We start from the raw sequence: 26,859 nt of genomic DNA on the forward strand, positions 1-26,859 counted from the left end.
TATTGGCTTGCAGTTTAGACTGCAGTTTAAAACACATACACAGGAATGGAGAGATAGTACAGCGGTAGGGCATTTGTCTTGCACGCGGCCAACCAGGTATAGACCGGATTCGATCTCCGGGTCTCAATGGTCCCCCAAGCCTGCCAGGATCGATTTCTGAGCACAGACAGAGCCAGGAGTAATACCGCTGGGTGTGACCCAAAAACCACACACACTGGTACAGTGGACAGGGTGTTTACCTCACACATGGCTGACCCATGTTTGATCCCTGGGACCCATAGGATTCCCTGGGCACTGTAGGAGTGAGTGATCCCTGAACCAGAGCCACAGCTAGGAGTAAAAATGGAGGAGTGCAGGGTCAGGAGTTATTTTATTTATTTTATTTTATTTTTTGGTTTTTGGGTCACACCCGGCAGCACTCAGGGGTTACTCCTGGCTCCCAGCTCAGAAATCGCCCCTGGCAGGCACAGGGGACCATATGGGATGCTGAGATTCGAACCACTGCCCTTCTGCATGAAAGGCAAACGCCTTATCTCCATGCTATCTCTCTGGCCCCATTTTATTTATTTTTAATTTTTTTAAATTTATTTGGTTTTTGGGTCACACCCGGCAGCACTCAGGGGTTACTTCTGGCCCAGTCTGCACTCAGAAATCACTTCTGGCAGACACAGGACCATATGGGATGCTGGGATTCGAACCATTGTCTGTCTTGGATTGGCTGCATGCAAGGCAAACACTCTACCATTGTGCTATCTCTCCGGCTCAGGAGTTCTTTTAGACATAATGGGACGAGCAGTTTAGCTGAAAATATAAGTGTGAGCTTCATGGCCCCAAAACAGTATTTTGCACCCTGGACCAGAATAGCAAATCCTGGGGTACAAAAGAGGGGGGTGTTCAGGGTCCCGTGTTGCTCCAGCTTGAAAGAAACTAGAGTGGAGGAGAGGAGTCAGTGAAGGAGAATGAGGGAAGCACCGGGGGAGACCAGGAGGCTGGTGTTCTGGAGGGGATCAGGGCACAGTGGCAGCTGAGAGGAGGCCTGTGCCCAGGTCCCGGAAAATCTGACCTGGGTGGCCCATCTGTCTGCAACCTGGGCCTGCTTGCCTCTCACCTCCCTTCCCGTGCAGACACAGTAGAGAGAGCACAGATTCGACTATTTATTAAGCAGTTCCCAGCCAGCACTTTTTCCTCTGCCACTACCCATAGCGCCCCAACTCTCATTCAGGGTCGGGGTCGGGGTGAGGTGCCCCAGCGAGTGCTCTGGGATCAGCTCAGTGCTCTTGCCCGCTTCCCTGCGACGCAGCTGGGCTCCCTGGCCTCTGTGATTGGGCTTCATCGTCGTCCTCGGGCTTGTCCTCCATATCGAGGTGCAGTAAGTAGTCCGGAAGGTCTTGCTCCTGAGGGCTGTCCTGGAGGCTGTAGACGTGCAGGTCTAGAAACGGGGTTAGTGGTGGTGGTGGGGAACCTGAGCCTGGTGCCCGCAGCCCCTCGGCAGGCCCCCGTGTTCAAAACCCCTTTCCCACTCACCTTTGGTGACTTTGTTGGCCAGCAGAATGTCCGTCTGAATGCTGTCTATTTTCGAGTACAAATCCTCGGGGTTGCTCTGCAGGCAGGAACAAGGGACAGCGGCTTTGGCTCTGAGCTGAGCTTGGCCAGTGGGGAGGATGGAGAAGCAGGGAGAGATATTGAGCGCAGTGCCCTCTCTGGAGCTGGAGAACGGGGGGCTGCTGGCTAGCGGACACTCACGCGAAAGAGCAGGTAGAGTTCCTCCCCCATGGCCTGGTGGACTTGCTCCTCCACCGTCGGGAACACCTGCACAAAGTACTGGAGGCCAGGCCAGGCCAGTTGGGCCTTGTGATCTCCCGACCCCGCCGCAGGAGGCCTCCTCCCCGCGCATGCCACTCACCTCCAGGGCAAGGCTGGCTTGCCGCTGGCTGTTGCTGTGGTCCCTGTTGGCCATGGCCACCATGAGGCTGTGCACTACGTCCAGCTGCACCAGCTCCTCAGCCAGGCTTATGTTGTATTGCGCCAGGACCCTGGGCAAGTGGGGAAGGGTTCCTGGTTGCAGTGACCTGGGAAGACAGTGCCCAGTCTGGCTGGCAGAGACATGGGGCTTCTGCCCCATGGCTTACCTGATGGCCTTGGCGGCTGCTGCCTGTTGCAAGAATATGGGAAGATGGGAGGTGGACTGGAGAATCGAGGGATCTGGTGGAGCAAGAGGCTGTGACATTATGGGTCCTTTTTCCCAGCTAAGTGTCCCCTCACCATCCCTCCTTCCCAGTACTGCCTACCGCTTAGGATTTTGGACTGCTGTTTGTGGGTCTCTTGAACATTTGGTATCAGCAACTCCACAAGACCTCGGAGCAGTGTGGAGGACACGTCATAACTGGCCAGGTCCTTGATCAGCTCTATGGCTGCAGAAAGGCAGGACACTGCAAGTGGCTGCTGGGCTACTGCGAGGAAGCAGAGCCCCTTGCACAGCCCTCATCATGAACCTGGCCTGGAGTCTTTTACTGGCCCAGCACTGTGCAACCCTCCCACATGCCCCAACTCCTGCCAGTTATGCCTAGGGAGGAAGGATTGTAGTGCCAGATTGAGAGGTTTAGAGGTAATCAGAGTGAGGGTTAGAGGCCCTGCACAGAGGACCCACTTCCCCTGGGATAAGGCAGCCTTTGTGGACCAGGGAAGAGAGCCAAGAATGGAGAAAAAGACAGGAATGATGGGGCCAGAGCAATGGCGCATCGGAAGGACAGACCACGGTTTGATCCCCTGGCAACCCATATGGTCCCCCAAGCCAGGAGCAATTTCTGAGCGCATAGCCAGGAGTAACTCCTGAGTGTCACCAGGTGTGGCCCGAAAACAAAAAGCAAAACAAAAAAAAAAAGACAAGAACAAGAGAGATAGACCAAGTGGGTAGAAGCAAGGGGCAGTGGTTTAGAGAACCTTGCTTCCTATCAGCCATCAGGGAACTCTTCTTCACCTTGCCCTAAGTTAAGGGTGCTTCCATCAGGCCTCACCTAAGCATTGACAGCTAGGGAGACTCACTGTGCAAAAACGCTATGGCTAACTTTCTCGTGTGACATTGAGGGGCCAGCCAGGCAGAGAGGCACAACCCTTTGTATAAGGTGCCCAGCTTGAGAGTGGTAGAAGCAAAGGGAAAGAGAGATTTGGTCAGGGAGAAGCAGGGAACTAGGAGATACAGAAGAGTCTTTTAGAAGACAGTTTCCAAAAATTCATTCATGGGCCGGAGAGATAGCACAGCGATAGGGCATTTGCCTTGCATGCGACCGACACAGGACAGACCTGGGTTTAAATCCTGGCATCCCATATGGTCCCCATACCTGACAGGAGTGATTTCTGAGCACAGAGCCAGGAGTAACCCCTGAGTGCCACCTGGTGTGACCCCAAAACAAACAAACAAAATATCATTCATTCTGGCATTCTCTTAGCTTTTCCTCTGACAGAGGCCTAGGGTGCCAGTTCACGGTGTCACCACAGCACCACAAAAGCTAGAAAAGGAGGATAGCTCTGAGAGCCCAATGTCACTACTAATTGTCAAGAGGTGCTTGTGGGTGAATCCAGGGACTTGCCCAGGCAATGCATGTGCTCCACCACTCAGACACTCCCCCAAAGTTGCAAAGGTTGGAACACCCTCTTACTTTTTTCTTCAGGAATAGAGACACACTTGGCAATGCTCAGGGCTTACTCCTGATTCTGTGCTCAAGGATCACTCCTGGTGGTGCTCATAGGACAATACTGAGTGCAGAAGGGGCCGGAGCAGTGGTGCGGAGCAGTAAGGAATCTGCCTTACCGGCGCTAGCCTAGGATGGACTGCAGTTCGATTCCCTTGCATCCTAGATGGTCCCCCAAGCCAGGAGTGATTTCTGAGTGCATAGCCAGGAGTAACCCCTGAGCGTCACCAGGTATGGCCCCCCCCAAAATCAAAAGCAATAAAACCTGCCTACCCGGCTGTTTAGTCCTCCTCCCTCTGAGAATGGGGGCTCACACAGGATGTGACACTGGGTGCTTAGGCGGCCAGGTGGAAACTGTTGTGTCTGGGTATCTTAAAACTGGCTCTCGGCTACCCTCTCCTGGGATCTAGATACCAAGCACCAAGCTGTGAGAGGCCTAATGATCTGAAGGCTAGGTAGAGTGAGTCTGAGTTCCAAGTCCCATCTTCAAGTCCCTGAATAAGTCCAGCTTCTTTTTTTGGTGGACTTGGATGGAGGCATACTCAGTGGTATGTTCTCAGGAATCACTCTGGCTTGAGGAACCATATTGGGTGCTAGGGACCAAAACCTAATCAGCTGTGTCCAAGGCCTTACTTATTCATAGGAGCTCTGGCACCTCCAGTCTCCTTGGGGCTCCCAAGTCCAGAACCAGAGAGAAACATTTGCTTCTGAAATTAAAGTTCAGGGAGGCACCAAGGAAGTCAGCAGTTGGGACAGATATAATTGCAATATATATATATATATATATTTTTTTTTTTTTTTTTTTTTTTTGGTTTTTAGGTCATACCCGGTGGTGCTCAGGGGTTACTCCTGGCTGTCTGCTCAGAAATAGCTCCTGGCAGGCACGGGGGACCATATGGGACACCGGGATTCGAACCAACCACCTTTGGTCCTGGATCGGCTGCTTGCAAGGCAAACACCGCTGTGCTATCTCTCCGGGCTCATAATTGCAATTTATTTTTTGTCTTTGTTTTTGGGTCACACCCGGCAGTGCTCAGGGGTTAATCCTGGCTCTACACTCAGAAATCCTCCTTGCAGGCTCGGGACCATATGGAATGCCAGGATTCGAACCACTGTCCTTCTGCATGCAACGCAAATGCCTTACCTCCATGCTATCTTTCCAGACCCTTATGATTGCAAATTTTTTTTTTTTTTTTGGTTTTTGGTTTTTGGGCCACACCTGGCAATGCTCAGAGGTTACTCCTGGCTGTCTGCTCAGAAATAGCTCCTGGCAGGCACGGGGGACCATATGAGACACTGGGATTCGAACCAACCACCTTAGGTCCTGGATCGGCTGCTTGCAAGGCAAACACCGCTGTGCTATCTCTCCGGGCCCTTATGATTGCAATTTTAAAGCAGATGAGAGCAATAGGGTTCATGATGAGCGAGCTACCAGTAAGTTACGTAAAAATAGGATCTGTATGAGTGTTGATTTGCTTAAGACACAAGTCTTAGTTTCACTCACCTACCTCACCCCAGTTCCTTCCAAGACACACCAAGATTCTAGGGATTGAGACTAAGCTGTCTTGGGGTTTTTTTGGGGGGGAGGATGGGGGTCACAGCTGGTGGTGCTCAGGGGTTCCTCCTGGCTCTGCACTCAGAAATTGCTCCTGGCATTCATGGGGGACCATATGGGATGCTGGGATTCGAACTACCTTCCATTCTGGATCAGCTACGTGCAAGGCAAATTTTTTTTTGTTGTGGTTTTTGGGTCACACCCGGCAGTGCTCAGGGGTTATTCCTGACTCCAGGCTCAGAAATTGCTCCTGGCAGGCACGGGGGACCATATGGGATGCCGGGATTCGAACCGATGACCTCCTGCATGAAAGGCAAACACCTTACCTCCATGCTATCTCTCCGGCCCCCGTGCAAGGCAAATTATCTATACAAGTGTGGCTAGAACATTCCCATTATCCCAAGTCGTTCACTTGATAAATAAGTTAGAGTTTGCTTTCGCCTATGATGCTTTGGCACTAAGGATAGACTGGTAAGAATATGGTGGGAGGTCTCAGTTCTTCTGGGTATGGCTTTCTAACAGAACAAACAGGCAAAGAAACAGGCTCATTTGGAATCAAGTGAATGCGGGGTGGGGGTTTGGGAAACTGAGAGAGAGAGAGAGAGAGAAGAGAGAGAGAGAGAGAGAGAGAGAGAGAGAGAGAGAGAGAGAGAGAGAGAGAGAGAGAGAGAGAGAGAGAGAGAGACTGGAAGTGCTCTCAGAATTGGCACTTGAAGTTTGAGAAGTTGTCCATCAAGCCAAGATCTGGGGGGGGGAGCTTTTGTGCTTTGTGGGATATTGGCAGGTGACAAAACATTACAATGGGTATTGATTTATATGTGTGAAATAATCATTCTTAGGTCTGGAAATAGCTCAAAGGGCCAAAGCATGTGCTTTGCATATGGGAGCCCCAGATTTGATCCTCAGCACCCTGGTTCTCTGAGCACCACTGGGAAGTGACTGCTGGGTGTGGAAGAGAAGGAAGAGGAAGAAAGGAGGAGTACGAAAACAAAGAAGGAAAAAGGAAGGAGAATCATCATCATCATCATTCTGTCTACAGTGGGAGAATAGATCACAGAGGGTCAGAGTGGAACTAGAAAGACAAATTAGGAGATGGGAAAGCGGTCACTGTGAGGACAGAGAAGGTAAGTAAAGTGAGTACTTGCTTTTCTTTTAATTGTATTTATTTATTTATTTTTTTGTTTTTGGACCACACCTGGCAGCACTCAGGGGCTACTCTTGGCTTTGCACTTAGAAATCGCTCCTGGCAGGCGTGGGGGACTATATGGGATGCTGGGAATCGAACACAGGTCCATCTTGGGTCAGCCAAGTACAAGGCAAATGCCCTACCGCTGAGGTATCTGGCTCCAGTAAAGTGAACTTGTGAACTTGGCAGAAACTGGTTGAAATATGGGGGTTGTGAGGGCCAGGAGCTGAGCTGGGCAGGAAGGCGCTGGGGGCTGGGAAGGCGCAGCCCTAAGACAGTAAGGAGGCCCCTCACCACTGCCAGTCGATGCCAGGGACAAGGCCAGAAGCCTCCTAACATCTCCATTTCCTGTTTTCACTTTCCTTGGTGCTTTCTCAGGAGAATGATCTCACATGCTGCCCTGCACTGCCCTCACCTATTTCCCAACCTTCCCTAAGGACCTGTCACACCATCAGACTTCTCTGCCCTGCCTGTCTTTCTGGGACTCGGTCTTGCACCTTATATCTGTTGTGTAAGTGCTCTCAGACTCTGGGAGCTAATCTCTGACCCACTTAGGACCTCATCTTCCTTCGTAGCTCAGGGAGTTTTCAAATGTCAGGAACAGCTCCTCCATGTGGACAGATGCTGCATCGCAGTTTTGGCATTCCCAGTTCCACCCAGGCCACTGTTTCTCTTTCATACTTCTCTTACGTTTTCGATGCCAGGAATGGGACTCAGGCTCTCACACGTCTGAAATATGTTCTCTGTCAATGATCTTAATCCTGAGTAATAGGCCACAATTTTGTGTAAAGAAATAATAATTCGGGCCCGGAGAGATAGCACAGCGGTGTTTGCCTTGCAAGCAGCCGATCCAGGACCAAAGGTAGTTGGTTCGAATCCCGGTGTCCCATATGGTCCCCCGTGCCTGCCAGGAGCTATTTCTGAGCAGACAGCCAGGAGTAACCCTGAGCACCGCCGGGTGTGGCCCAAAAACAAAAACAAAAACAAAAACAAAAAAAAAGAAATAATAATTCATTCAACACACATTTCTTGAGTACCAGTTATGAATCTGGCATATCTAAAGTGATAATGGGGGAAAATTTCATTGTCATCACATGAACAAGTATCAAACCCAAAAGGTAGTGACAAAGCACCATGGTACTTCTGCGTCTGCCGTGGTGTTAGCTGTCATGTATTCTATCTAAGCACAAGGGTGTGACTTGGGCCTGATGTGGGAAGAAGTTGGGCAAGGTCTAGTTCTAGAAGGTTCATCAGCACAACTGAAGTTAAGCCTCCCCCATTTTTTCCCATTACATGCTTGTACTTGTTCAGAGCCCACTCTCAGCTCTGTGCTCCAATTGCTCCTGGAGCAGAGTTGAGGGGACCATCTGGGGAGACATCCCACGCACACGCAGAGCATGTTTGTTATCTTTCTAACCCAAGTTAAGCCATCCATTTTTTGTTTATTTGGTTTGGTTTTGGGCTACACCAGCTGTACTCAGGGATCACTCCTATTGGTGCTTGGGGGATCATATGGGACACTAGGGATCAAACCTGGGTTGGCTATATGCAAGGGAAGTACCCTATATACTGTGATGACCCTTCAGCCTGCTTAAGTCATTTTAAAAATAAAAGTACTCAACAAACTTCTGTTGAGCATCCATATGTGACAGGCTCTGGGCAGGGAAAGGAGATTAATCAGACCCAGCGCCTGGCAGCAAGTTGTTTGAGGGCTAGAGGGAAGGCATATGGGCCAACATCAGAAGTACAGTATGTCTGTGCAGAGCTCACTCGCTCTCTTGCTCAGTGAACAGGTAGTGAGGACCTGACATACCAGGGACAGCACTGAGGATATAAGAATAAAAACTATCAGAGGGGGCTTGGAGAACTCAAAGTGCTGGAGCACATGCTTTGCATGTGGAAATTCTGCCTCGATCCCTGGAACCTCACAGTCAATAGCATCTTGGACATGGTACCTGGTATAGACCGCAAACACAATCAGGTGTGGCCCAAAACAAAAACAATTTCATTAGAGAATTGAGGAGATGGCTCAGAGGGTAAGGACACGTGTCTAGCATTGCTTGAGGCCCCTAGTTTATTTAACCTTTGGTACCACGGTTCCCTTGAGCACCACTGAGTATAGACTTCATGGCTCCAAGCACTAATGGGAAGGCCATGCCCCCAAAACTCATTGGCAAAGAGGCCCATGACTTGTGGTGAATCATGCAGGTAACCTATAAGTCTCCAGTGGAAGTGGGGTAAGAGGCAAGAAGGGCTAAAGGCAGGTCAGGGAAGGCCTCAGAGTAACTCCAGCTAGGAAGTGGTAGAGAAGTAGAAATCAGGTGAGCCATGGAAAGGGCAGTGAGAGGGAATCAGGGGTTACTGCAGGCTCAGTGCTGGGCATCCCAGTATCTCTGTGGCTTGGTGTCTCATGGGATTTTCTCAGTTAACTTGATTCCACTGTTTGGCCACACCTTTGCTACAAGATTAGACACAGTTCTCTGTTCTGGGCTTGACAATACTTTTTAAAAATTCTTTCTTTTTGTTTTTTGAACTCACTGACCCATACTTAGGGTTTACTCTTGACACTGAGCTCAAGAATTTCTCCTGGGTTTCTCTGGGGATCATATGGGATACTGGATATTGACTATGGATCTACCACATGGAAGGCAAGTGTCCTGCCCACTGTGCTATAGCTTTGTCTCTCAGGCACCATTTTTTTTTTCAATAAGCCCTTTCTCGTTTTGAAAACATAATCTCCCTTCTCTTAGCTATTAGAGGAATAAGAAAGGAAACCACTTCTTGCCATGTGCTATGTGTTCAAAGCCTTTGCTCTGGATCCAGACACATTTGATTTGATTCCAGGTCATTGTACAGCCTTAGGAAGCATTATTACTGTTACTTGAAAAAAAATGCAAAAATATTTATTTCCACCATTTAGTATAGACACCTAAAGTGAGAAAGCCTTGTGTTCTTGGGGGGGGGGGTGTTTTAAGAATAAATGAAAAAAAAAGGGGGGTGGAGAGATAGCACAGCGGTAGGGCATTTGCCTTGCCAGTGGCCAGGACTGACATTGGTTTGAATTCTGGTATCCCATATGGTCTGAGCACAAAGCCAGGAGTAACCCCTGAGCGCCGCCGGGTGTGGCCCAAAAACCAAAAGAGAGAGAGAGAGAGAGAGAGAGAGAGAGAGAGAGAGAGAGAGAGAGAGAGAGAGAGAGAGAGAGAGAGAGAGAGAGAATGAAAGAGTGCAGGGGGAATGGCAGGGACAGCAGGGCCCTGGGAAAGTGAAATCTTGCCTTGTTTACCTCATTTCCTGGAGGGACAATCCTCAGGGTGCTTTTGTTTAGAGGGGAAGCACCAAATGAACTTGGGAATTGGGCTGGGGAGCTAGCTATTCAAAGAACTGGGGTGCATTTTTGAAAGCTGGAGGCCTGGGTTCAATCTCTGACACCTTGTGTTCCCCTCTGAGCACTACCAGAACTGAGCACTGGGCTAAGAATAGCCACTGACCACTCTTTCTGGTTGTGGCCAAAAGATGGGGATGGAAGCCAAGAGATAAAACAGAAGATAAGGCACTTGTTTTGCACACAGTAAACCTAGGTTCAATCCAAGCATCTCATATGGTTTCCTGGGCACCACCAGTAGTAATTCTTAAATCCAAGGCCTGGAGTAACCCCTGAGCATGCCAGCTATGGCCAGTCCCCCCAAAAAAAGATGGGGTGGGGAGTGGCAAGATGCAAAGCCAGCTCTGGACCCTGATTCTAATAAATATTCAGGCATCACATGGCTGAGTCCAAGCAAGGCTGAGACTGAATGACCTTGCACCTCCCCAGACTATTGGGGCTTTCAACAGTAAGGCTCTGTGACCCAGGGAAAGTATTAGTGGGCACAACTCCTAGACCCCAACTCTGCCTTCCATGCTCTGGAGCAGACCAGGTGCCCCTCTACCTTCATACTGGACATTCAGGTGCATGGTACGCAGCACCATCAGCACGCATTCCACGATTCTGGGGTGCGTGGTTCCGATGATTGCCTGGCAAGACAGACAACAAGACCAGGTGGTTATTTTAGCTCTCACCCGCCTTGGAGACTGACAAAGAGAACCTCTGAGGAGCTGGGCTGTGAGAGGGAATGGGGAGAATGGGGAGCAGGCAGTGTCTGTGCTAGCCCCTCATTTCCGGAGTCAATGGCGCAAGGGGGGGGGCTGAAGTGGGTGAATGGGAATAGCCTAGAGTCAGCCTCTCCTGGCTCCAAGTTCAGAAATTGCTCCTGGCAGGCTCAGGGGACCTTATGGGATGCCAGGATTCGAACTAATGACCTTCTGCATGAAAGGCAAATGCCTTACCTCCGGGCCGGAGAGATAGCATGGAGGTAAGGTGTTTGCCTTGCAAAACAAAATAAAACAAGACAAAACAAAACAAAAAGCCTTACCTCCATGCTATCTCTCCAGTCGAGATCTATACAATTTTTTTTTTTTGAATGTTAGAGTGTCAATGGGCTGCGTGTATACTTTGCAGCTTTGTATCTAGGAGGCCTGGGTTTGATTCCAGGCACCTCATGGTCCTCCCGTACCATGGGGAGTGACCTGGAACATTTGGGGAGTGACTCAAAGACCAATATATTTTGGGGAATCCAGATGGAAGTAATTTGAAACAGTTTGGCTCTTGAATGTAGCCATATGTGATGGCACTGAAAAGAGATGAAAGTCTCAGATCATCTGCTCTTTCTAGCCCAGGTGGCAAGGAAATTCACAGCTCTCTTACTCCAGTGTTGCTGGTCTGCTGCCACAGGGATGGTCAGGGGCTGGGTGAATCTGAGCAAGAGCCCAAGAGCCCTGTGTTAACCACTTCTCTAGGCTAGTGCCACATTTCATGTTGTCTATAATGTGCACTCTCACTGCAGTCTAAGTCTAGAGTTGGTGACATCCCATGCTCCTTTGTATGTGTTGCCCCAAGACCCACACACTCTAGTCTCACAAAGGCCTGTTTGGCCTGCACCCATCTCTTTCGTCTTTGCAGCTCAGGCTGTGCCAGTTCTGTTCCTCCCTCATTTTCCTCCTGCTAGCCCATCCTGGAACCTTTTTTGGGGTGTGCGTGAAGGACTGCCCCCATAAGTGCTTAAGAGACTGCTCCCAGCCCAGCTTAGTGCTCAGCTGTGGCTCCCAGTGTTCTGAAGACCATATGCTCTGGTGACCCTTTGAGGTGCCATGTGAGGCAATTCTGAGTCCATAGGGACAGTTGCTGAGCTTTTGGGACTCATAGGATAGCAAGACTCTTAGGCCCACCATTACAGTTGTGGCACCAAGCCCCACATCTGAGTGTGTTCTTACTTCAGGCCTGTCTGACAGGAAGGCAGAAGAAGCCAGCAAGAGAGATGGAGCTTTCCTGAGCCTGGGCCTTCTCAGTTACAAGCTGTCAACAACTGCATCTCGATGCTTTCCCTATCAGACTGACACCTCTAATCTCTTCTACAGTCCTTTCATCAGTCAGTGGCTTGTCTCCACCACTTTTAAGTCTGCCAACATCTTTCTGATCCTTAAGTAAACAGGACAAATCACTGTGCTAGGAGAGTGAACTCTCTGCCCTGGCCTGGCCTTCTGGAAAAATGCTGATTGGAAGTGCCAGCAGGCAGGGGAGGGCGAGCCAGCTTCCCAGCTGTGTGGGGTGCCTCTGAGTGCAGTGCTCGGATTGAACTGAAGGGGCAAACAACCTGGGCTCACCTGGGCAGTCTTGAGAGTCTGCAGGGACAGCTGCTGAGCTTTTGGGGACTCGCAGGGCAGCAGAGCTATCAAGCCTTTGTAGACTTGATTCTTGTACTTGGGGTTACCATGAATCAAAGAATTCAACAGAACCTGTACTGCTTCCTGGGTTGCTTCAGACTTAGACGTTGCCAGAAATTCTGCTATAGACCGAACACCTGAGTAAAGGAGAGAGGCACTGTTGAACTGGAAGGGATTCATGAAAAACAAGCCTGGCTCAAGGTTACATAATGTGAGGTAACAGGATTAAGATGTATTTAACCAGGCCTAGTCAGCCGAGTAAAATGGAGGCTCTGTTCTTGTGCTGCCACATTATCTTGTTCCCCATTATGGTCATATGGCTAGAGGAGCCTGGCATGTCAGCTTGTCAAAATCTGTTTACAATTTAAATTGGCTTGGCAAAACACACAAATCCAACATGCATTTTGGGGCCAGAGACATGAGCTTAAAAGATAGAGGGCATGACATGCATGCAGGAGGCTCAGGTTCCATGTCTGGCACCTTGTGGTTTTTTGAGAACCTTTGGGAGAACTGGGAGCTTAAAAGATAGAGGGCATGACATGCATGCAGGAGGCTCAGGTTCCATGTCTGGCACCTTGTGGTTTTTTGAGAACCTTTGTCACTGTTGGATGGCCCAAAATCAAATAAAAGAAATGTGTATTTTTAGTGTTGCTTGATAATTACTACGTGGGTCATGCTTAACAGTTTACAAAAGATTTTATTTTTTTGGGTCACACTCGGCACTGCTCAGGGGTTACTCCTGACTCCTGGCAGGCTCAGGGGACCATATGGGATGCCAAGATTCAAACCACCGACCTTCTGCATGAAAGGCAAATGCCTTACCTCCATGCTATCTCTCTGGCCCAAGTTTACAAAAGATTTTAACAAACACAAAGACATCAAAATGGTACTACATCAAATTAAGAAACTTCTGCACCTAGGAGTCAGAGAGATAGCACAGAGGTAGGGCATTTGCTTTGCATGCAGCCCATCAGGACAGATGGTGGTTCAAATTCCGGCATCCCATATGGTCCCCCAAGCTTGCCAGGAGCAACTTCTGAGCGCAGAGCCAGAATTAACCCGAGCGCCACTGGGTGTGACCCAAATACCCCCCCCTCAAAAAAAGCTTCTGTCCTTCAAAGGAAATGATAATCAAGATACAAAAATAGTCTCTGGATTGGGAGGAATTATTTATTCCACCAACCACCTGAAAAGGGGTTGATATTAAATATATATAAGATATAATATATATATTTTTTGGTTTTTGGGTCACACCCGGCAGCGCTCTATGCTATACTCCTGGCTCTATGCTCAGAAATCACTCCTGGGGCCCAGAGAGATAGCACAGCGGTGTTTGCCTTGCAAGCAGCCGATCCAGGACCAAAGGTGGTTGGTTCAAATCCCGGTGTCCCATATGGTCCCCTGTGCCTGCCAGGAGCTATTTCTGAGCAGACAGCCAGGAGTAACCCCTGAGCATCGCCGGGTGTGGCCCAAAAAAACAAAACAAAAAAGAAGAAATCACTCCTGACAGGCTCGGGGGACCATATGGGATGCCAACCCCATCAAAATTAGAGAGAAAAAGATTAAGAGAGTCTTCCTTAAAGAATAAATACACACACACACAAAGAATAAATATAAATGGCCAAAGTTACATATAAAAATGCTCTGCATGGGGGCCAGAGAGATAGCATTGAGGTAGGATGTTTGCCTTGCATGCAGAAGGACAGTGGTTCAAATCCCGGCATCTATATGGTCTCCCGAGCCTGCCAGGAGCAATTTCTGAGCATAGAGCCAGGAGTAACTCTTGAGGGCTGTCGGGTGTGACCCAAAAACCAAAAAAAAAAAAAAAGCTCTGTATCACTAATCATTAGGAAAATGTAAATCAAAGCAACACTGAGATATCATCTCAAATCACATAGGCTGGAATACATCAAAGAGAAACACCAGTGCTAGTGTGGCTGAAGGGAGAGAGAAATGCTCATTCACTGCTGTGGGAATGTTGTCTAGCCCATCCTTTCTGGAATACAATATGAACATTCCTAAAATGTCTAGGGATTGAGGCTGGAGAGATAGCATAGATGGTAGGTGTTTGCCTTGCACGAGACCAACCTGGGTTCGATCCCCAGAATCCATATGGTCCCCAAGCCTGCCAGACGTGATTCCTGAATGTAGAACCAGGAGTAACTCCTGAATGCTGCTGGGTGTGGCACAAAAATAAAAACAAAATATCTAGTAATTGATCCACTTCTTGGAATATACACCTAGAGCCCAAACAAAATAGAGAAAAAGAGATTTGCATCCCTATTTTCCTTGCAGCAATTGCCACAATAGCCAAAATCTGGAAACAACCAGTGTCCCAGAAAAGAAAACTGGATAAAGAAATTATGCTAGGGGCCGGAGAGATAGCATGGAGGTAAGGCGTTTGCCTTTCATGCAGGAGGTCATTGGTTCGAATCCCGGCACCCCATATGGTCCCCTGTGCCTGCCAGGAGCAATTTCTGAGCCTGGAGCCAGGAATAACCCCTGAGCACTGCCAGGTGTGACCCAAAAACCAAAAAAAAAAAAAAAAAAAAAAAGAAATTATGCTAAATATATACAAGGGAATACTATTCAGCCATAAGAAAAGATAAAGTCGGGGCCGGGCGGTGGCGCTGGAGGTAAGGTGCCTGCCTTGCCTGCGCTAGCCTAGGACGGACCGCGGTTCGATCCCCCGGCGTCCCATATGGTCCCCCAAGAAGCCAGGAGCAACTTCTGAGCACATAGCCAGGAGTAACCCCTGAGCATCACAGGGTGTGGCCCAAAAACCAAAAAAAAAAAAAAAAAAAAAAAAAAAAAAGAAAAGATAAAGTCATGCAGTGACTGCAGCACAGTGACTGCAGCACACTCAATAAGTGATGTTACTTCCATTTATTCTAATACATAGCCACAACTCAACGAAAACAGAGCTTTAAGCAATGGTCCAACAAATCTTTGCTGACCCAATGCTTAAAAGAGTGAGGTTTATTTATTTAGTTTTTAGTTTTTGGGTCACACCTGGCGGTGCTCAGAAATTGCTCCTGGCAGGCATAGGGGACCATATGGGATGCTAGGATTCAAACTACCATCTGTCCTGGATTGGCTGAGTGCAAGGCCAACACCCTACCGCTGTGCTATCTCTCCAGGCCCAAGAGTGAGGTTTAAATAGAGTATTAGGAGCTATGAAATGGCTCCAGCTATGCATTCAGGAGCCCTGAGTTGAATCCCCTGAGCTGCATAGCTCTAGACCACCATGAGTAGCATCCCATGAGCACTGTCAAATGTGGGTCAGAAATTAAATAATAAACACATAAATAAAATAAAGCAATATGGGGCCAGTGAGGTGGCGCTAGAGGTAAGGTGTCTGCCTTGCAAGCGCTAGCCAAGGGAGGACCACGGCTTGATCTCCCGGTGTCCCATATGGTCCCCCCAAGCCAGGGGCGATTTCTGAGTATTTAGCCAGGAGTAACCCCTGAGCATCAAACGGATGTGGCCCAAAGAAAACAAACAAACAAACAAAATAGAGCAATAGTTTTACAGCCACCATGGTAAGATTTGAATAAATAGTGACCCAGGAAATCATAAATCTGAGGGTGATGTGGGCAGGTGCAGAGTCCACCCAAGCAACAAATTCTTTTTTTTTTTTTTTTGTTTGTTTTTTTGAGTCACACCCGGCAGTGCTCAGGGGTTACTCCTGGCTCCTGGCTCAGAAATCGCCCCCAGAAGGCTCGGGGGACCATATGGGATACCAGGATTCGAAACATCATCCTTCTACATGCAAGGCAAACACCTTACCTCCATGTAATCTCTCCGGCCCCCCAAGCAACTAATCCTACGACACATTCTACTACAGTGGTGGGGATTCAGCCATCCCTGTCCCCGGACCTCAACACAGGAAGGCAAGTTACAGCACCCACCATAGCTTTCACAGATCAGCTCTTTGTACTTCCGGCCAGAGTCTGCAATGATCTGTAGGAGCTTGATGGCTTCCTTCTTGCTCTCCTCCTTGATACATTCCACTCCAAGTATTTCCAAGAGTGTTAGGACACCTCCAACCTCAATAAATTCTTTAAGATATCGATAACTGTTCCCAGTGATAGGAAAGGAGAAATAAAACATTCAGCACATGTTTGGCTCTGATCTTTCTAAGAGACTTTGAGGTCCTTCCTTCACATATCTTGCCCTCCTAATCAAGAAATATTCTTGGAGCACTTCAGTTATTAAATATGCTGTCAACAACATGTAGAAATTAAGGCAGTAAGAATGTATAGATATGGAATAAAAAAACTCAGCATGTATTATGAAAACACTAATTTATTGTGACTTAGTAGGACATCTTTTTCAGAAAACTTCATTTTGTATAAATTGTTGCAATGTTTCATCAGTAGCAATCAACGGTTTACTCCTTTCTTATATCAAGATATCATTTAAGTATCAAAAAAGCTAAATAAATAAATAATTTCTTGGGAGGGGCTGTATAGCACAATGATGGGGCATTTGCCTTGTAAGCAGCTGACCCAGGACAGACTTGAGTTCAATTCCCAGCATCCCATATGGTACCCCGAGCCTGCCAGGAGCAATTTCTGAGCACAGAGCCAGGAGTAACCCCTCGGTGCTGCCGGGTGTGCCTCCCCCCCAAAAAAAAATCCAAAAATTAATTTCTTGGGAAAAATATAATGACTTAGAAGTTCTTCCATCTGGCAGGAAATGGGAAAGTTAAACACATGGCCCTTTCCTGTGCTAAGCTTTCCAGCATGTTCTTCTTTGGGAAAGAGCACCACAACTGTGCCTAGGAACAGGCACTGCTCTGGCATTTAGAGGCACTGTGGTTTGGTTAGGGTGGAAAGGGGACAGAGTATGACATTTGCCCAATGTAGGAATTTATTAGGCATAGGGAACACAATATATGTTGGTCCTGTGATACACCAAAGCCAGACTCTCTCAGGACGTCTTAGAAGAGATACACTTGGGTTCTGGTGTGCCTGTTTTAGGAGGATGTAGGGTGAAGATTCCAAGGACCACTGATTACAGAGCTCAGTAAACACACAACTGGAAATAGAGACACCAAGCACTGAGAACATTTTCTTAATCCTTGTATCTAATCAGACTGAAATGTAAATTCCTATGCTCTGAACATTTTGGAGCCAATAAATACTCTTCTCTTGAGCTTCATAGGAGCTGATTTCTTGCAATTCACAGTCAGTGGAAAAGCAACTGGTGCAGGACTGCAGGACCCAGGGCCAATACTGAGGGTGACTGGGTCCTCAGGAATGACCAAAAACCATGATCTCATGTGGTATGAATGCCAAAGTCTGCACGTCTCCAGAATGGCTCTAGAAGTGAACTCACCTGCTCACAGCTGCTAGAAAGATGCCAATGGACTGCAGAAGCTTATCTAGACATAAGCCAGTTATGTAGCTGAAGGATGAGTTAAGGAGTGACATGCAAGGTGGCTCTCCCCCCTGGAAACTAGTGTCAGATTTCAGGGTCCAGAATGATTGAGCACTGCCTTGTGTCCTTTACCTGAGATGGTTGTGAAGGGAGTAGCAATACTTTTGGGGTGGGAGAATGTGTGGGTGCTGGCAGGCATGTTCATAGTTCACTAGAAAGTTCTTCTGGTTTAGTTCAGCTACTCAGCTCTAACAAGCTCTGAGGAATAAACAGCACAAAGTGAAAGTTGGGGGACCCTTCTCAAAGCCTTTAAAAAAATTTTTTTTTACTTATTTTTATTTTTGGCCATACATGGTTGTGCTCAGGGCTTATTTTATTTTATTTTTTATTTTTTGATATTTGGGCCACACCTGGCGGTGCTCAGGGGTTACTCCTGGTTATCTCCTCAGAAATAGCTCCTGGCAGGCATGGGGGACCATATGGGATGCCAGGATTTGAACCAACCACCTTAGGTCCTGGATCAGCTGCTTGCAAGGCAAACACCGCTGTGCTATCTCTCCGGGTCCACTCAGGGCTTATTCTTGGCTCTGCGTTCAGGGGGTCACTCCTGGCAGGGCTGAAAGGACTATATAGGGTGCCAGGAATTGAACCCGGGCCAGCTGCATGCAAGGCAACTGCTCTACCTGTTGTACTATCATTTTGAGTCCTCTCTCGAAGCCTTTCTAAGCCAATGACTCCTGTATTCTGGGATCTCAGCTATGTCCATGACTTCATTTTTCATTCCTAGGGTCACTTTTATCATTAATTCTCTGTCTTCTACCGGCTCAAAGCTTGACACTGGAGGTCACTATCTCGATGAAGACTTGCATGTCATCCTAAAGAAGAACAACAGGATATAGTGGGAAAATTAAACTCTGATTTAAAATGCCCGCAGTATTTAATGTTATTTTTTTTTAATGTGAGCCTTTGTAAAAAGCTTCATTGTAATAAAGCACCCAGAGCACGCATCCGCTCGGATACAAGGCATGAAATCAAGCTACAATGGAGAAGAAACCAGTCAACAATTACTAGGCTCATAACACATCCCAGGCTCTTAGAACACTTAAGAAATTAGCTGAAATTATTGCAGCTCATACGGACGACTGAGAGCTTCCAGGGCCGAGAAAGGCTAATGTAATGGGTTGGAGGTAATGGTGCTTTGTTGAAGGGTGTGTATGTGAGGAAAATTATCTCGGCTGCACCCTAGTTCCCAGGATGCCAATAGAAGTAGAGATAGATTGGCTCATTAGGAAAGGCTCTTTATTGCAAAAACAGTGTTTGCTTGGGAGCAAGTCTCCCCTGCCTGTTGCTGGTACAGCTGGAGGCGAAGTCATGGTGATCTCAATTCTGCATTATCCTTCACTTTGCTCCCCACAAAACCCAGACTCTATTCTGGCCTCAGTACATCCTCCCAGTTTTCTTTAGTTATAGCTAGATTGACCAATTCGTCAGCTTCTCTCTCTGTCCCAGGCTAGTCCTTTGTTTTGAGGGCCATATTTTGTGCTGCTCAGGACTTTTCTTATTCTGTGCTCAGGTATCACTCTTGGAGGGCTTGGAGGACCATATATGGTGCCAGGGATGGAAATTATCAGCCATGTGCAAGGCAAGTGTCTGCCTGTCTGCTGCTGTACTATCTTTCTGGGCTTTAGGCATACACGTGTGTGTATGTGTGTGATACATGAAAGGCAAGTTTCTACTACTGAACCACATGTCCGGCCCAGGTTAGTCTTATATTCATAAATACTTACTGTACATCTACTTTCCATTATTTCCATCACTAGTCCTAGAAGTTTATCACAATATCAGCAGTAACTAACAAGTCCTAAGCATCTATTGTGTGCCAGGCACTGTGTTTAACTGCTTGTTTTTTTATCATTCCATATACTCCCCACCATACTTTGCAGAGGTACCTTTACTTTAGGAGAAAAACAGTCTCAGGTTGATGACTTGTCCAAGGTTAACAGATGATACCAGCTTTTTAGAGCAGAGGCCTTTGATAAGGACTCTTGAGTTCTCAGGTCAGGCTTCCTGTCTTTTGTACACACGCAAGGATCACTCACGAAGATTCCCTCTTCAGTTGGTGTTGGAGGCCAAACTGTGGGCCTTTCCTGTTCACCTGAGTAGGAGATTCTATCTAAACCATAGAGCATGGGAAATGGGTCTTCAGGCCATTCAAACTTTATCTTCATCATTTACTTGTAAACCACTCAACTGGGCCTGGAGTGGTAGCACAGTGCTAGGGTGTTTGCCTTGCACGTGGCTGACCCAGGGCAGACTCGGTTTCGATCCCTGGCATCCCGTACAGTCCCTGACCAAGGAACAATTTCTGAGCACAGAACCAGAAGTAACCCCTGAGTGCTGAGTACTCAACTTTTTTTTTGGTTTTTGGGCTACACATGGTGATGCTCAGGGATTACTCCTGGCTATATGCTCAGAAATCAATCCTGGCTTGGGGGACCATATGGGATGCCGGGAGATTGAACCGTGGTCCATCTTAGGTTAGCATGTGCAAGGCAAATGCCCTACCACTTGTGCCTAACTACTCAACCTTTTTAAGGTGCTGCAGGCTCATTTTAAAAATGGGGTTTTGGGGGGCCGGAGAGATAGCATGGAGGTAAGGCGTTTGCCTTTCATGCAGGAGGTCATCGGTTCGAATCCCGGCGCCCCATATGGTCCCCTGTGCCTGCCAGGAGCAATTTCTGAGCCTGGAGCCAGAAATAACCCCTGAGCACTGCCGGGTGTGACCCAAAAACCACAAAAAAAAAAAAAGGGGTTTTGGGCCAGAGAGATAGCACAGCGGCGTTTGCCTTGCAAGCAGCCGATCCAGGACCTAAGGTGGTTGGTTCGAATCCCGGTGTCCCATATGGTCCCCCGTGCCTGCCAAGAGCTATTTCTGAGCACATAGCCAGGAGTAACCCCTGAGCACTGCTGGGTGTGGCCCAAAAGCCAAAAAAAAGGGGGTGGTTAAGAGCCGGAGAGATAGCACTGCAGCAGGGCATTTGCCTTGCACGCAGCTGATCCAGGATGGATGGTAGTTCAAATCCCGGCTTCCCATATGGTCCCCCATGCCTGCCAGGAGCAATTTCTTTCCTTTTTTTTTTTTTTTAGGAGCAATTTCTGAGCTTAGAGCCAGGAGTAACTCCTGAGCATCGATGGGTGTGACCCAAAAACCAAAAAAAAAAAAAAAAAAGGTGGGGGTTAAGCCAGAGTGATAGCACAGTGGGTAGGGTGTTTGCCTTGCATGTGGTCAACCAGGGTATAATTACTGGCATCCCATATGGCCCCCTGAACCTGCCAGGAGTGATCGCTGAGCAAGGAGTAATTCCTACACACTGAGCAGGTGTGGTACCTCACAAAATGGGATAATACCAACCACTTCTTAGGCTTGATGTTAAGCTTGGTGAGGTTAATTTTAGTTCAATATATACTTAGTGCCTAGAGCATAAAAATACTCAACAAGTGTAGCTGGAGACATCTCAATAGGTACATACTCAGAAGCCTACAGAAGCCACAAATTTGAGGCAGGTATGTGATGCCAACACATCACCACAGAGTCTGTGCATACAAATGAAGCATGTAAACTCCAGTACCACAATCTAAAACCAAATGGGGGTGACCCTGGTCAGCTCCACAATGACAAAGGGAAGGGAGAAAAGTTGGGGGAGAAACTCATAATTTTGTCATAATATAAAAAGCCTTAGTTTTACTGATTTATTCTATAAATTCAAGGTTAGAAAAGGAATTGGAGGCTAATCTGGGATTATGTGGTAGTCAATTTTGCAAAAACACAGTGATTCTATATTGATTTCTTTTTCTTTAAAAGACAGTATAACCGGGGCCGGGAAGGTGGCGCTAGAGGTAAGGTGTCTGCCTTGCAAGCGCTAGCGTAGGATGGACCGGACTGCGGTTCGATCCCCCGGCGTCCCATATGGTCCCCCCAAGCCAGGGGCGATTTCTGAGCGCATAGCCAGGAGTAACCCCTTAGCGTCAAATGGGTGTGGCCCAAAAAAACAAAAAAAAAAAGACAGTATAACCAAAGAACTAGGGAGAGGTAAGGGTCATTGATTCAAAACACTCCTTCTATTTGCTCTAGGTCCAGGTCAAAAAAGTTAGCAAATCATGAAAAAGTTAGGTGTGGGCTGGCGAGATAGCATGGAGGTAGGGCATTGCCTTGCATAGTATATGCCTTGCATATACTCCTGAGCACATAGCCAGGAGTAACCCCTGAATGTCACCGGGTGTGGCCCAAAAACCAGAAAAAAAAGAAAAAAAGAAAAAGAATATGCATATATACATACATACACATATATATGGTGGGTCAAATCCTGGCTGGGTGTGACCCCCCAAAAAAACAACAACAACAAAAAAGAGTTAGGTGTATAAATAGAATATACAGGGGCTGGAGCAGTGGCGCAAGCAAGAGGGCATCTGCCTTGCCCTTGCTAACCTAGGATGGATCACGTTTTCATCCCCTGAAATTCCATATGGTCCCCCAAGCCAGGAATGATTTCTGAGCACATAGCCAGGAGTAACCCCTGAATGTCACCGGGTGTGGCCCAAAAACCAGAAAAAAAAAGAAAAAATAGAATATGCATACATACATACATACATACATATACACACTCACATATATATACATATATATACATACACACACACACACACACACATATATATATATATATGAGTTGTTTGTTCTTGGGACACCCCCAGCAGCAGTGCTTAGGATGTAACTTTGGCAATGTTTAGGGAACCGTTGGTACTGGGAGCAAACCCAGTTCTCTTGCGTACAAAGCACATGCCCTCCGTCCATGAAACTATCCTTTCATCCCTCAATGTACTATTTTCTTTTCTTTTTTTTTTTTTTGGTTTTTGGGTCACACCCAGCTGCACTCAGGGGTTAAACTCCTGGCTCTATGCTCAGAAATTGCTCCTGGCAGGCTCGGGGGACCATATAGGATGCCGGGATTTGAACCACTGTCAAACGCCTTATCTCCATGCTATCTCTCCGGCCCCTTATTTCTTTTTTTAATTAAAAATATTTGTTTATTAATTTTTTATTTGGGTTTGGGGCCACACCTCGTGGCGCTCAGGGGTTACTCCTGGGTCTGGGCTCAGAAATTGCTTCTGGCAGGCCTGGGGAATGATATGGGATACAAGGGTCGACGACATGCAAGGCAAATGCCCTACCCACTGTGCATTTACTCCAGCCCCTCTTTTGCCTTTTTATCATTCTGCGTGAACCAGGCAAGGGCACAGACCAAAAGTCATGCAGGGATAAACAAGGAATTTGCTTTGTCATTGGTGCTAATAGATGGGTATCACTAACTAGATGCCCCTCTACCAAGCATAGGGATACAACACATTATTTAAAAAAATCATAATGAATAATAAAACATATGATGAAAAAATTGCAAGGTTTTAGGTATTTATATATTTATTTTGGTTTTTAGGTCACACCCGGTGGTGCTCAGGGGTTACTCCTGGCTGTGCACTCAGAAATCACCCCTGGAAGGCTTGGGGAACCAAATGAGATGCTGAGAATCAAACCACTGTCTCTTGGGTTGGCCGTGTGCAAGGCAAATGCCCTACCACTGTACTATCTCTCCAGCGCCTAGATATTTATTTTTGTGGTATTGGGTATGTAACACAGGGCCTCACACAAGTGTCCTATATTAGACAATATCCCCAGCCTAAAATATCGATGTTTTATTGGCTGGAGAGATAGTACAAGGGTTTTAGCTCTCATCCTATATATCAAACCACAGTTTGATCCCTGAACAGGATCACCATATATGCTCCCTGAACAATACCAGGGGAGAGCTCTGAGCACAGAGCCAGGAGCAGAGGCCCTGAATCTCAAAACAAACAAAGATGGCTGGAGAGATAGTAAAGTGGGTTGGGCATTTGCCTTGCATGCTGCTGACCAGGTTTAATCCCCACATCCTATATAGTCTCCCAAGCCCACTAAGTATGATTCCTGAGTGCAAATTGCTGATGTAGACCAAAAACCAAACCAAACCAACAAGATTTTCAATAGATAGGATCTGCTTTTACTCTCCTATGACTTTGCTCATTCTTCTCCAACAGTGTCAGTGGAAAATGGCACATGAGGAATTCCTGTGTTGGAAACATGCCTTGTAGGAAAGAAGCCAGGTATATAGCTGATAGGCGTCCATTTTCCTCAAAGCAGCATCCTCAGTCATCAGTCTGAGCCATAGGGTATGTAAAATAGTCCAGGGTTTCTCTCCCAACCCACCAATTCAGAATCACGGGAGTGAAGTGGGGAGAAAGGCTAGAAGTCTTTATTTAAACCTTTTGTATACATCCCAATATAGAACACTGGGGCACTGTTTTCTAGGCCCAGCCTCTTAAACTGTGTGTGTAATGCCATGTAGGGTTATGTAACTTTATAATCATTTATTTTAGGAGGCTGGAAAGATATTACAGTGTGTAAGGTTCTTGTCTTGCATGCAGCCAACCTGGGTTTTACCCCAGTATGGCATATGGTCCACTGAACATGCTAGGAATGACCCCTGAATGTAGAAACAGGAGTGAGTTGAGTACAGCTAGGTATGGCCTAAGTCAAAAGAAGAAAACAACAATAATCCTCAATCATCTTTGTTTCAAAATTAATTTCTTTGTAATTTACCATCAGTAAATGTTTTGGGTTTTTTTCTGGGGGGGGGTCACACCCGGTGGTGCTCTAGAATTACTCATAGCTCTGCGCTCAGAAATTGCTCCTGGCAGGCATGGGAGATCATATGGGATGCCGAGATTCAAACCACCATCCGTTCTGGATCGACTATGTGCAACACCCTACCATTGTGCTATTTATCCGGCCCCAGGTTTATGTACCTTTTTTATACCTATAAACCCCAGGACTGCATAAGGACTTCTATAGCAAAAAGAGTTGCTCTGGGGCACAGGAACAGGCTCTGTCCTGCTGGGACCAAGTGGATTTAAGGGTGACAATAGGCTATACTTACAGGTTGAGATGTCAGAGAGCTAAGGGAATTTTTGACTTTGGGGGCAATACACATTTTTTGCTTTGGGGGTCACACCAGGTGGTACTCAAGGCTTATTATTGGCTTTGAGCTCAGAGATAACTCCAGGTCGTGCTTAGGGTGGGTGGGGATTGAACCCAGGTCAGCTGTGCACAAGGCAAGTGCCCTACTAATTGAGCTATCACTCTGGCCTATTGCTTGTACTATCCCGCCAGCCCCTGGGGGTAATATTTTGATCACCAGAAATCTTAGTCTACAAAATTCTAAAACTGGGAGCTCCCTCAGCAACCTTCTTTTTCTTTTCTAGAAAAAAGGAAAGATTGCCCTCAATGTTTTATTTTACTATTTGTTCAGCAAAGGATACTTGAGCCTGAGCCAGGTGGTCAGGCGTACCAGGAACAAGCTGGCTCCCTGGGAAAATTCCTGCTCCAGTTCAGGGCCAGTCTTGCCTTGATTGGTTTCAATGAACTTGTTGAGGATGTGGCTCCTTGCAACTTTGTCAGCTTTGTCCCAATCCTGTAAAAAGCTCAGGAGCCGACTAATTGCGGCCTGCTCTTTAATAGAAGTCATGATCAACCAGTCCTGAAGTTGGCTACAGAGGAAGAGAAAAGAGATTAGCAAGGTATTTAGTTAGGATCAGGAAAAGCCTATTAGGATGGTTATGCTGTGAGGTTTGTTTTTCTAGTCATCAACGGGAGGTATGGTGAGTTTCTGCTTTCTAAATGGCTTAGTGACCTTCAAAACATACTTCTGAAGGGAAAATACCCTTCCAGGGCTGGGGAGGTGATACAGAAGGCTGAAGCACATATTTTACATGTGGGAGGCCTGGGATCCCTCCCTTGGCACCACACAGTTTGTCCAAGCAAACTAAGCCAAAACTCAAACCAAAATATACCTTTGAGACTGGTCACCAGCTAGTCCAACTGGGGGGATCAAGTGTGTGATGGGATGAAGATACCCCACATAGGGATAAATGCAGTTTAAGAGCCAAAGTGCAGGGGCCAATGTGATAGTACAGTGGGTAGAACGCTTGCCTTGTTCAATCCCTGACACTCCATAGTGTACCTTCTCTAAGCTCACCAGGTGTGATGTCTGAGTATAGAGCTAGAAGTAAAGCCTGAGCATTGGGGGTACTTTATAGCTCTGGGGCTTTGCTGGCACCAAAAACTCAAAGGGCCACTGACTCCAGCTAAAAGAAAGGTTCTAAATGATCATGCCCCCCCTCCCTACCCCTCTGCCTTTCTTACCCCTGGATTTGCATATCACCAGAATTTTGGGGACTTTTGAGATTCAGCTCCCTTTTCTGCCAATCAGCTAAGATGCCCTTTAACCTTGTACATTAGGCTTCTAAACCCATTCTCTTAAAAAAAAAAACTTAAAAAAAAGTTTAGTGGGGGAAAACATGTTCCCATTTCATAGTGGGATTAATGGACTATGTTTTGTAGGAGTCTGTGTCCTTGGAAGAGAGTTTGCAGTCGGGGAGGGGAGGTTTAAAATAAACCCGTTTTCCAAAAATAGTTGTGATTGAAAGTGTTATTATCCATAACAAATGTTAGTGCTGATGGGAGAGAGGCATGTGCTGTTCTTTTGTCTCACAGACAAGTGAAAGTCATATTTCACATTATCATGGGGGTTTTCTGTGATTTACAGAATATTTGTGAAACATTACTCGCAGGGGCCATGATTGATATGGAGAGAACAGCTTGTATGTAGGGAAGATGTGTATTTCACGAAGACTGTTCAACATGAAATTTACAGTCCCATAAAGTGCTTCTACATCTTCGCCAGAGATCTAGTTAAAAGGACTTTACAGTCTGAAACATCCTAAAATTGATTCTAAATTAACGTTTCCTCACCTATATTTGAGATATTGATGGGGCCCAGCTATCAGAATTTTATTAGGAAGCAATGAGCAGAGGCACGCTGGGACAGACTCATCCACCAACCTCCACTGCTCCCCAGAGGACACTGGATGTGTGCTCAGCTCAGGGAAAGGCATCCACATGGCCTGGGGATGGAGCCATAGCTGAGGATTGACCTGAACACAGAGATGACCCAAATCCTACCAAAGATAGGTACTATCAAAGACACCTCGACCCTGGCAAAGCTCTGATAGCTTTTTTTTTTCCTTTCAGTTTTTGGGTCACACCCAGCAGCGCTCAGGGGTTACTTCTGGCTTTATGCTCAGATATTGCTCTTGGCAGGCTTGGGGGACCATATGGGATGCCGGGATTTGAA

General features: G+C 47.1%; 1 protein-coding gene and 1 non-coding gene across 2 annotated transcripts; both read right to left on the reverse strand.

Annotated features, from left to right (window-relative positions):
• Window positions 1-1,235: 1,235 nt before the first annotated feature.
• ARMH1 (armadillo like helical domain containing 1) lies at window positions 1,236-25,368 on the reverse strand. The gene is made up of 11 exons (XM_049774873.1): window positions 24,986-25,368; window positions 17,534-17,602; window positions 16,102-16,268; window positions 12,131-12,327; window positions 10,360-10,444; window positions 2,289-2,411; window positions 2,130-2,202; window positions 1,904-2,033; window positions 1,744-1,821; window positions 1,525-1,600; window positions 1,236-1,429 (listed from the first exon to the last, which is right to left on the reverse strand). Exons 1-11 carry the CDS (start codon window positions 25,189-25,191, stop codon window positions 1,269-1,271), a joined length of 1,365 nt encoding a protein of 454 aa, XP_049630830.1. The 5' UTR covers window positions 25,192-25,368; the 3' UTR covers window positions 1,236-1,268.
• On the reverse strand, window positions 22,837-22,972 carry LOC126012669 (small nucleolar RNA SNORA48). Its single transcript, XR_007497098.1, has one exon. It is a non-coding gene; the product is annotated as a small nucleolar RNA SNORA48 (small nucleolar RNA).
• Window positions 25,369-26,859: the final 1,491 nt, after the last annotated feature.

This window comes from Suncus etruscus, chromosome 6 (assembly GCF_024139225.1).
Source record: "Suncus etruscus isolate mSunEtr1 chromosome 6, mSunEtr1.pri.cur, whole genome shotgun sequence".
Lineage (NCBI taxonomy): Eukaryota > Metazoa > Chordata > Mammalia > Eulipotyphla > Soricidae > Suncus > Suncus etruscus.